Source organism: Octopus sinensis, linkage group LG4 (assembly GCF_006345805.1).
Source record: "Octopus sinensis linkage group LG4, ASM634580v1, whole genome shotgun sequence".
NCBI lineage: Eukaryota > Metazoa > Mollusca > Cephalopoda > Octopoda > Octopodidae > Octopus > Octopus sinensis.
Window position 1 is genome coordinate 131,037,148 of NC_043000.1, and position 12,608 is coordinate 131,049,755.

General features: G+C 37.5%; 1 protein-coding gene across 1 annotated transcript; it reads right to left on the reverse strand.

The window, feature by feature from the left end:
• Positions 1 to 447: 447 nt before the first annotated feature.
• On the reverse strand, positions 448 to 1,170 carry LOC115210587 (histone H1.4-like). The gene is made up of 2 exons (XM_029779189.1): positions 867 to 1,170; positions 448 to 752 (listed from the first exon to the last, which is right to left on the reverse strand). Exons 1-2 carry the CDS (start codon positions 1,168 to 1,170, stop codon positions 448 to 450), a joined length of 609 nt encoding a protein of 202 aa, XP_029635049.1.
• Positions 1,171 to 12,608: the final 11,438 nt, after the last annotated feature.

The following is a 12,608-nucleotide window of genomic DNA, read 5'->3' on the forward strand; positions in this document are numbered from 1 at the left end:
GCAAACATTCTCCTCCACCCCACCTTTAGTGTAGTGAATTCTCTAGGATGCGCGAGCTGAAGAAAGGGATAGTGGTTACAGAATAGGGTTGGTACATCGATCCAGAGAAGGGATATAATCGATTATGCAGAGCAACAATGATTGCTTTGTTTTCCACTGGACTTCAAGAAGAATGAAATGAAAGCAGGGTAAAGTAAAACCCCTAATAGTATATAATCTGTCGCTAAATTTTATACCATTGCTTCATTTCAAATGTTTTGTTGTTTTTAATACAGAGTAATGTTGTAAGTAGGGATGCAACGGAATTTCATTGCACTGTTTAAAAAAATCTTGAAATGAGAGATAAGTGGGTGGTGTTACAATAAAAAGGAGAAAAATACTATTTCGAAAGCTGCTTCTTAGGGTTTTGAACTGCGGACTTCGATTTAGTAGCTTTAGTGTTTTTTATTATTCTTTTTTCACTTTCGGTGATTTTGGTTCGACTTGTGGGGGTGGTTTCTTCTGAATATTATTTGGGTTTTTAACCGATTTCTCTGGAACTTTGTCATGACTCTTAGCTTTCGAGTTCTTTGAACTAGATTTCTTTGTAGAATCTTTTGAATCAGATTTTCGTTTATACAAAAGACTGGCTCGTTTCAGGTTTTTTGGGTAAGAGAGATTTTCTTTTAGATGAAATAACTCTTTTGGTTTTCGTTCGATGCGGAGTATTTGCTTTACCAATTTCTCTTGATTTCGTTTTAGCAGTAGATTTGCTGGTTCTTGGGGATTTAGTAAATGTCAAGTTCATATCATCTAAAGTAGACTGCCCACTTTTGGTAAGGATTAGTTTCATGTGGTTCTTTTAATAGCCTTCATATTGCTGTTACCGTTACTTTTAGATTTGGATTTCTGTGAAGACTTCAGTTTGAAGTAACCTGTTCCTATCGTGCCAGTCACTAAAATAGCCACACAGTCCTCAACCATATTCGCCAACGCTTTCATCACTTGCGTGTTGACGAACTTCGAACTTGAACTCACTTCAAAAGTTGAATGGATATAATTTAATATCGCTCTCAATGAAACACCATTCCGTGAAATTTTACTATTGATTACCGTCATAACCATCGAACGGTATTTCGGATGTTTGGCACCAGGTTTCGGTTCTTTACGGGTCGGACTTTTCGTTGGCATTTTGTTTCTAGATACCTAGAGAGAAAATGCCTGACTGTGAAAATGTTTGAAAATCGATGGAAGAATGTAGCACGATGTTGCGTGTGGATGGAACCTCATGAATGCGACACAGGATGTATCTCAGGTATCAGTGGCGAGGCGGGGTTCATGGAGTCCAAATTAAACCCGCCCCCCACTCCATCCGTAATGTCTTCCGGTCTGTCCTACCATCCGATTTTATTATCTTTTCTTATTTTTGTAAAAATTTTTAATGTCATTTTTTTGTACAATCATTCGCTCATCTAACCCCAAAATCAGATTTATTGTCCCTTCTTCATTAGCCCCTTGTGGGTAATAAAAAAATCAATTTTGTTTCTAGATACAGCTGGAGGGACGGCGCCGTTAGCGTTTTTCTCCAGCTGGTTTTATCAAATTGTTAATGTTAACAGCTTGAACTGAAGCTTTTACAGAAGTTCCTTCGCTGGAGTAGCATTCATTTCCAGTATCCATGATTAGTCTACAACTCCTAAATAGAAGAAAGCTTAACCAAAAGAGAGAAAAAAAAATGGCAACAAAGTTAGTCTTTAAAATATCGCGCACTTCAGGGTGATGGCTCCCATTTACAAAAGATCCACAATTTGAGTCAATTTGTTTGGTAAATGCCACAAGTTGTACTTCATGGATGAAGAAAAGAAAGAAACCGATAGGTGTCTTGGGGAAATTTCCTAAGATTTAGTTGGTGTTTTTTTTTTAACAGGTCGAAGCACGTCGTGGTCACGTGATTAACTAGTCTTCGACGTGTAGAATGTAGTTCAATTATAAGAATTTTTTATATTTTTAATTCAGCTGGTATAGTATTTGACGCACACGCGCACGCCCACATACACACACACACACATACTCGCGCGCGCGCACACACACAAGTTTATCTGTAATATCGTTTTCGATTGCTATGAGGTCAAAACTACATATTTACCAAACCAAATAGCAAGAGTAAAGGAACAAGTAAGAAAAGCAGCATCCCGCGCTACACGAGGAGTGGCTGTGTGGTAAGTAGCATGCTTCCCAACTGCATGGTTCCGGGTTCAGTTCCACTGCGTGGCACATTGGGCAAGTGTCCTCTACTATAGCCTCGGGCCGACCAAAGCCTTGTGAGTGGATTTGGTAGACGGAAACTGAAAAGAAGCCCGTCGTATATATGTATATATATATGTGTGTGTTCGTGTGTCTGTGCTTGTCCCCCCAACATCGCTTGACAACCGATGTTGGTGTGCTTACGTCCCCATAACCTAGCGGTTCGGCAAAAGAAGCCGATAGACTAAGTACTAGGCTTACAAAGAATAAGTCCTGGGGTCGATTTACTCGACTAAAGGCGGTGCTCCAGCATGGCCACAGTCAAATGACTGAAACAAGTAAAAGAGAGTAAAAGAGTATATGTAAAGTAATTACTTTATCTTTTATAATTGTTTTTGAAAAATAAGTGCATGCCCTCTGTCGAGTTTGTGAAAAGGGCTCCGTCTTCTTGACACTGAAACTCCGAATGAGGCTCCGTCTCCAAAGGATCAAAAGAAAGACCTGGTAATTTTGCCTTATTTTCTGGAGTTGTTAGACAATGATATATCGGTAAAGGTGGCAAAATATTTGTAATATACGAAGCAGAATGAGATGTATACTCTTTACTCTTTTACTTGTTTCAGTCATTTGACTGCGGCCATGCTGGAGCACCGCATTTAGTTGAGCAAATCTACCCCAGGACTTATTCTTTGTAAGCCTAGTACTTATTCTATCGGCCTCTTTTGCCGAATCACTAAGTTATGGTGACGTAAACACACCAGCATCGGTTGTCGAGCAATGTTGGGGGGACAAACACAGACACACGAACATGCACACACACACACACACACACACACACACGCATATATATATATACATATATATATATATATATATATATATATATAGTTTCCGTCTACCAAATCCACTCACAAGGTTTTGGTCGGCCCGAGGCTATAGTAGAAGACACTTGCCCAAGGTTCCACGCAGTAGGACTGAACCCAGAACCATGTGGCTGGTAAGCAAGCTACTTGGGAACTAAAAATAATTTATTCAAATATACACAAGAATCTAGATGCAAACTCAGAAAATGAATGAGTTAGACAAAAGAAATGGTGTACTACACAAATAGCGAAACAAGAAATTAACAGATAAACTATTTATTTCATATCATCAAAGCATTTTGAAGTTAAAACCGTAATTGGATTCCGAAGCCTCTTATATGACCGAAAAGCATAGCAGTGGAGTGGATGCAATCGGTCTTTTAATAATAATTTCAAATGAAAGCAATCAAATTTTTAATCACAGCTTTATAATATTGATATTGGTTTTAGAAATTAAAATCAATAGCATGTACGGAATTGAATATTCCTGCGGATTTCAATTAATATTCTTATTTAGAAAATACAAGCATGATAAATATAGATAAAATGAAAACAAAATTTTTTCTGATTAGATAGTAAAATCTAGTAGGTGGGCTGGAATGGTAAATTGTACAAGTCTTAACTCTTTTAAGTTGCTTAATCCCTGATATTCTGAGTAAACGAAGTTAGTATTTGTACTATTAAGTTAGATGTGGCCTCGTCAAATATGGGTCGCAGATCATTTAAGTATAATTGTGTGTGTATGTATGTGTGTGTATGTGTGTGTGTGAATGTGTACATAAATGCACACGCGCACACGTGTACATAAATGCACACGCGCACACGTACACATACATGCACACGCACGCACATACACGCTCGCACGCTGAACCTCCCTGAGAACTACGTTATGGGTATGCATGTCTGTGCAATGCTCAGCCACTTGCACGTTAATTTCACGAGTAGGCTGTTCCGTTGATCGGATCGGATCTAGTCTTTTTCGTTCGCAAAATGAGGCCCCTTTGATTTTGCTCAGATTGCTTTCAATTTTGGTGTATCGATGCGACCCTGAATTCCGATTGCGATCAACCAGTTACTTTATCTCGTAAATTAAAGAATTTGATGTTATTTGGAATTAAAGTTGGGAAATTTGGGTAATTTTAGCATTAACAGCTTGTGTGTGTGTGGGGGGTGTGTGTGCGTGTGTGTGTGCACGCGTGTGTGTGTGTGCACGCGTGTGTGTGTGTGCACGCGTGTGTGTGTGTGCACGCGTGTGTGTGTGCACGCGCGTGTGTGTGCACGCGCGTGTATGTGCACCCATGTGTGTGTGCACGCGTGTGTGTGTGTGCACGCGTGTGTGTGTGTGCACGCGTGTGTGTATAATTTAACGTAAAATTGGAGAAAGCAGATATCGACTTGTGTGTTAAAGGCTTGGTAAGCAAAAGAGAACGTATAGTAAACCTTGAATGTGAAAACATTGACATCTTAAAAGTTCGTACTGTCGGGAAAATCGACCGTTAATGAATTCTATGAAGTATATTTGTCTAATTAACGAAACTCAGATATACGCCACACTATCGTTTTTACGAAAGACATATAAAAGAAGTGTAATTAGAGGAGCCTTAAACTGGTCAATAAGCGTCCAAAGCAGTTTGTAAATCAAAGGCATAGCTCCTGACAAAACCTGGAAATAGTCCAGTAAAGTTTTGAATCCAGCGACTGCTTTTAATGATTCAACGAGAATCGCAAGTTCACACGCATAAATGTTATAACAATGGTATTACTTCTCACTTGTCGCTTATCACACGGAAAAGACTTTACGTTTTGCAACATTGTTTTTCATGTATATATATATATATATATATATATATATATATATATATATATATATATATATATATATATATAAGAGGACAAAGTGTACGTACGCCGCTATATATATATATATATATATATATATAGTGGCAGGCCCAAGTTGTGAAACACACAGACTTAGCAACTTTATAGATATCATCTTAAAGCTAATACTGAAACACATTCCAAGTATTGTAAGAGATGACCTGGACCTATTAAATCATCTCCCCAAACATGCCGATAAAGACACCTTAATCGTTTCTTTTGATGTTATTAATCTTTACACCACAATCCCGCATGAATGTGGACTGGAAGCCATTAAATTCTGGCTGGATAAATATCCCAATGAGATCCCGGAAAGAATTAAAAAAGAATTCATAATTGAGGGCCTCAAATTTATTCTGCAAAACAACTTCATGTATTTCCACAACAACACTTACAGACAGGTCTCAGGAACTGCAATGGGTACGAAAGTTGCACCTACCTATGCAAACCTGGTGATGGCCTACCTGGAATCACATATCTATGAAAAATCCAAATATAAGTACGGCCAGTCTTTCCACAAATACCTGTTGGAGAACTGGAAACGCTACTTAGATGATTGCCTCATCCTATGGTCCCACACACTCGACCAACTTATAGACTTCAAAAACCTTATCAACAGTGTAAATAACAACATTCAATTCACAATGGAATATAGTCAGGACCAACTCCCTTTTCTTGACATCCTAATCATTAAAAAAGGCGTCAATATTGAAACTGACATCCATTACAAACCCACTGACTCTAAACAATACCGTCTATTCATCTCCAATCACCCAAAACACACAAAGGCAAATATCCCCTTCAACCTAGCGAGAAGAATCTGCACTATTGTCTCAAATGACACAACACGAAATAGAAGACTCCGGGAACTAAGGGCAATTCTTCTCGAAAGACATTACCCGGCATCACTAGTAGACAACGGAATAGAACGGGCCAAATCAATCAACATTCAAGACCTACGAAAACCCAAACACATCCACAGTACAGTAAATAGCCTCCCCTATCTCTCAACACACAACCCAAGGAATGCAGAAGCTTACACTATTATATACAACAACATTCCACAACTAAATCAAGACCCACGCCTGAAAAAAATACTGGCAGCTCATAAAATAATAAAAAGTAAGAGACAACCTAAATCCCTAAAAAACCTCCTCACCAACGCAAAATTACACAACACAAACCCACCGCCCACCATCAAAAAATGTGGTCGCCCCAACTGAAAGACTTGCATCCACCTCATTGAGGGATCGTCGTACAAGTTCCACTCGGGACACACATTCATCATAAAAAATAATTTCACGTGCGCATCAAAAAATTTACTCTACGTCATAAGGTGTGAAGGATGCCACGAAGACTACATAGGGCAAACGAGCCTTACCCTCAGAGAAAGAATGACAGTTCACCGACAACAACTGAGGGACCCCTCCACAAGACAGATACCACTAAGTGGACACTTAGACCTTTGTGCACACAATAAGTCCCCCAAATTCTTAGTCTTCCCACTATACCAATTCTCGGACAACACCACAGACCAAACACGAATAAATAAGGAAAGTAATCTTATTCAAAAATACAGAACACAACTAAACATACTCTAACATACCCCCTGGAAACACATCCAGAGCAAGCACACAGGGACACGCGCACGCTCACAGCATGTCGTGCGGGCGGGCACATGCACGCATCGGCACGCATAGGACACACTAGCGGGCATTGACCGCACACATACGTGGCATACACACGCATGCATTATATATATGTAGGTTATGTATGTGTGTGAGTGTTGTGTGTGTGTGTGTGTGTGCACGTTGTGTGTGTGTGTGCGCGTGTGTATATATGTGTGCACTGTGTGCGTGTGTGTGTATGTGTGTGTGTGTGCGCGCGTTGTGTGTGTGTGTGTGTGTGCACGTGTGTATATATGTGTGTGTGTGTGTGCACTGTGTGCGTGTGTGTGTGTATGTGTGTGTGTGTGTGTGTGAGCATTATATACGTGTGTATGTATTTACATATGTATTTGTTTATATATATATATATATATATATGTGAGTGTTGTGTGTGTATATGCATGGTATGTGTGTATATGTGAGTACTTTGTTTGTGTGTGTGTGCGGTATGTAGAGATATATTTGAGTGTGTACGCTATAGGTTTGTAATTTGTGTGTGTGGGTGTGTGTGTGTGTGTATGTGTGCATTGTATATATGTATATTGTATGTATGTGTATTGTATATGTATGTGTACAATTAAGTGTATATATGTGTGTGCACTGTGTGCGTGTGTGTGTGTATGTGTGCATTGTATATATGTATATTGTATGTATGTGTATTGTATATGTATGTGTACAATTAAGTGTATATATGTGTGTGTATGTGTGTGTGTGTATATTTATTTGCATGTTTATGCGTGTATAAACATGTGCATTATTTGCATGCGCATTGTGTATATGTATATTGTATGTATGTGTATTGTATATGTATGTGTACAATTAAGTGTATATATGTGTGTGTATGTGTGCATTGTATATATGTATATTGTAGGTGTGCCATATGTGCATGAATACATGTATATGCATTGCGTGTATATATATGTATGCATTGTGTATGTATGTTATGTGTGTGTGTGTTTATATATATTATATGTATGCGTACGTGTATGTGTATGCATTGTATGTATGTATATTGTGTGTATATGTGGTATATCTATGTATGTGTATGTGAACACTATTTATATGTATACATGTATATATGTATATGCATTGTCTATATATATATATATATTATATGTATGTATTGCGTACGTATATTGCATGCATATATTGTGTATGTGCATTATATACATGCTGTATTTGTATATTGTATGTGTATATATATGCTAGGTGTATTTGTGTGATATTTATATTATGTATGGATGTGTGCGTGTGTGTGTGTGTGTGTGTGTGTGTGTGTGTTGTGTGTGTATGTGTGTTATATATATGTGTGTATATTATATACAAATACATGTTATATTTATGTGTTGTGTGTATATATTATATATGTGGGTGCGTTGTGTGTGTGTGTGTGTTCTGTGGGTGTGTGTGTGTTGTGTGTATGTGGTGTGTGTTTTTATACTATGTGTGTGTGTGTGTGTGTTGTGTTGTGTGTGTGTGTGTGTGTGTGTGTGTGTGTATGTGTGTGACAAACAGACGCTGCTTGACCAGCACGCACGGACACATCTATTCACACCCACATACTAACCTCCTGATAACCCCAAAACCATTGATGCTTGAAGGGGAAGTATACACCACACTGGGTACAACCTTTTTTTCTCTCAATTCAACCTTTCTGCCAAAACAAACAGGTCAGTAACAACATATTCTCGCCTTCAACTTAAAATATTCTGAGATGTATAAAAAATCCATTTTAATTTTTGCTGTCAAAAGATTGTATATATATACCAAAGACTGTATATATATATACATGTAATGTGACAATTTGCGACAACCAATAATTAACGCAACCAAATTTCCAATAATATATTTGTTTTATCCTTTTCTGCCAATTTTTCCAAATATTCTCTTCACACTATTGAACTTCTGTGTTACCAAAAACTATATTTATACATGTAATGTGACAATTTTGTATAAAAAAACATTTTTGAATTCATAATATCCAATGTGACAATTATGTAAAAAACTTTTTTGAATGCATAATATTCAATGTGACAATTATGTAAAAAACTTTTTTGAACCCATATTATTCAATGTTACTTTTGACAATCTTTTACCAAAGAGTGAAACCGGTTAAGTAAATAAACATCGTTTAAATTGCATTTTCAAACCTTTTTTCTTATATAATCCCACTCGTGCGATACCCCACAACTCAACTTTTATATATATATATATATATATATATAAAATACAAAATGGGACAAGAACGCAAAACATCCGGACAAGTAGGTGATTCAAAAAGGGACAAGAAAACATCCAGATAGACGATGCTAAAAAACAAGGACGTGTCATTCGAAGCTTTCTATCCTCAATCAAGAACCGGATCATCCTCGCAATTTCGGCTGATTAGTCTTGAGATTGCTCCAATCTGGCCAGTCCCAAGGAATCAGCCGAAATTGCGAGGATGCTCCGGTTCTTGACTGAGGATAGAAAGCTTCGAATGAATCGTCCTTGTTTTTTTTTGCATCGTCTATCTGGATGTTTTGTTGTCCCTTTTTGTATCACCTAGTTGTCCGGATGTTTTGCGTCCTTGTCCCATTTTGTATTATATATATATATATATATATAAAGAACATGTACATGTAACACTGTTCTTCGTATGAGAATGCATAAATCACACACGTTTTCAATTTATTTCCTTTATTCATTTTCTCTTTCAATTACCAAAACTCATTTTATTGCTTTTCTACACTTCCCGTCTCATAAGATATTGTCTACAGCTAGCAATAATAATTTTTCTCCTGCTTCGCTAGTAATTTCATTTACAATATTCATTACTTTTGAAGCAACTTATAAGCACATTAGCAAATTTTAAATTTTCGCAGTAGTACATTTTTAAGATTTAGGGATAAGACTAAAGCGTCAAGAATTGTCCTTTAGAAGTGGAGTCAGGAAGTATAGTTAGACTAAAGATTTCGTATTTACAGATGGACCTGTAACCAAAAGATACATTTAAAAGTTAGGAGTGGCTGTGTGGTAAGTAGCTTGCTTACGAACCACATGGTTCCGGGTTCAGTCCCACTGTGTGGCACCTTAGGCAAGTGTCTTCTACTATAGCCTCGGGCCGACCAAAGCCTTGTGAGTGGATTTGGTAGATAGAAACTGAAAGCCCATCGTATATATATATATATATATATATATATATATATATAATAAATATTAGGGAATAAATCCAAATTTACAGGGAAAAAATCAGATTTAGGATTAAATCCAATTTTATAGTAAAATATTATATAATATTAATTAGAGACAAAACCACTATTTTGCAAAACAAACAAGGAAAGACTTAATCAATACATAAAATTTTAATAAAAAGTAAAAAAAAGTAAAAAAGTCTCTAATTAATATATATATATATAATATATATATATATATTATATATAGATATATATATATATATATATATATGTATATATATATATGTATGTATGTATGTATGTATGTATGTATATGTATATGTTTCTGTGTCTGTGTTTGTCCCCCCAACATCGCTTGACAATCGATGCTGGTGTGTTTACGTCACCATAACTTAGCGGTTCGGCAAAAAAGACCGATAGAATAAGTACTAGGTTTACAACGAATAAGTCCTGGGGTCGATTTGCTCGACTAAAGGCGGTGGTCCAGCATGGCCACAGTCAAATGACTGAAACAAGTAAAAGAGTAAAAGAGTAAAACATATAAAGTTTAATAATAGTGATTCACGCTAGAGTTAGAAAGAAAGCTAAGATTATGTCTAAGCCTAACATTCAGCATTTGAATTAAGTTGAGGGCTTAAGTCAGCTTTTTGAACGTTGTTTTTAGAGTTATATTTTTGTGTTAAGCCGTTATACGACGGTTGTCCATAAAGTAATGCGAAAGTAGGCGTAACTGTTTAAGTAACTGACATAGGTCATTAGACATTCACTCGTTGAGAGAGTAACTATTTCTCTATAGTAACACTTCTTTCTGTTTTCTTCGTTGCAAGCAAATAATGGGCTCCAAACAGACGCACAGATTATCTGACATCCAAGAAAACATTAGGGTGTTTGCTAAAGCGACATCATTGACAAGGAGAATGTTCACAAATGGATGAAGAAGTTTAAGATAGAATTGAAGACTAACTATGCTGTGGGTGCCCAACAACTGCAACCACTGAAATGAATCACCAGCGAGTGGAGGAATTGATTCGTGTAGACAGAAGAGTGACGACCTGTGAACTTGGTGAGTGGTCACAATGCAACACAGAAGATGATAGAAAAGGCGGCGAGCTTGCAGAAATGTTAGCTCGCCAGGCGAAGTGCTTAGCGGTATTTCGTCTGCCGCACATGTGTTCGTGAAGTAAGAATTGCTGTTTCGTGGTGTTAATATTGTTAACAACTGTTGTTTCTTGTTAAACTGTTGAATAACTTAACTGTTGGAGTTTTCAATTGAAAACACTTAGTGCTTGTGGTAGCACGCGTTGTTCATTCCCCCTTTGGGGGGAAGAATGTCGTTTAGCATGGAGCCTACCGTTGGAGCAGAAATACTTGTTTCTCCTGTTGAGAGGAGCAAATACATGTCCGGCGAGGAGCCAACTACAGACAAGGAAATAGGGGTTTCCCCCGCTACAAGAAGGAATAGCAGAGAGGATAATATATTTGATATTTTTGGAGATGTGTCTGAGAGCTCGTCAGAACTTTCACCAGAAGAGTTTCCGACTTTGCCAGAGAACAAAGGCATTGTGTCGAAGAGAATAATTGATGTGCCTAGCATCCAGATAGAACCAAAAAATGGAAAAAAAAGTTTTGCGTTGGCTGCTGGGGGTGGAACCCAGATACTGTCGACGAATAAAAGCGAAATTATGAAATACAGCAAAATGATGGAAATAAATGACAACAGTGTGAAAATTGAACCTCCGCAAAAGTTATTACAGGAAGAAAAGCAAAAAACAATAATTTTCAAAACATATTGTCTACAAAATAGAAAAATTGAAAGAATGTCAGAAGAGAAAATAGAAAAGTGCTTAAAGCCAATATGGGCGACGTAGTATTTCTGAGAAGAGGAAAAAAATTCGGAACGGTGGAAGTAAGTAAGTTCACCAATAAAGAAATAGCACACAAGAACTCAGTGGAAACGTTGAAAACGAACGACGTGGAGTTAATACCCTATTATATGGGGATGAGGACGTCGCGAATAAAAATTACAAGGGTCCCGCCAGAGGTCGAACCTATGTGGTTGTTGGCGGCAGTCCTAATCAAAGAGGTAGAAAAAATTACTCTCCTCCAGGCTACCGCTACGGAAAACCCACGCTGGGATGGCAAAACAATTAATCTTCTCATTCAAGCGGACCCTAAAATAATTCAAACAATTCCTGAGACAATTGAGGTAGGGGAGGAGAACCTCGTGGTGTTTGTTGAGGGCCGAAAACCTCGATGTTTTTTATGTGGTCAATTAGGCCACATTCGAAGGAACTGCAAGGAAAATGAAGAAGAGGAGGAAGAGGAGAAAAAAGACAAAGAGGAAGAAGATAAAGAAGAAACAGATGAGAAAAAACAACAAACAAAAGAAAAATACAACCAGCAACCCAGCCGAGAGCGGCGACTACTACAGAACAACGACCAAAAAAGACTGCCAGAAGAGAAAAAGAAGAAAAAGGCATAATAGCCGTATACACTAAAGATACTGAGCTCATGAGAGACATTCAACTCATAAAGACTGTAAAAAAAATTGATAACCTTTCAGAGGAATTTATCAATTACGACATATATGAAGTCTCAAATAAGACTTATAGAATTCTACAAAATAAGTACAGAAAGACTGTATCTTCATTGAGATTAGATTTTAACAAGTCTATTTCATGGATTACCAGCTCCGATCCCGCGAGAAAAGGAAAAGGTGGAGATTCCCCCTCCACCTGATAATTCTGTGTCGGTGGTGAGACGGGATTTTGACAAATCTATTTCCCAAGACCGTCCACCTC

Excerpts from the sequence above, each read along its gene's own strand:
- LOC115210587 (XM_029779189.1), bottom strand. The coding sequence starts at position 1,170 with ATGCCAACGAAAAGTCCGACCCGTAAAGAACCGAAACCTGGTGCCAAA. Across the intron at positions 753-866 it reads ATCCAAATCTAAAAGTAACG|CAAATCTACTGCTAAAACGA; the intron begins GTAACAGCAATA and ends CCCAAGAACCAG.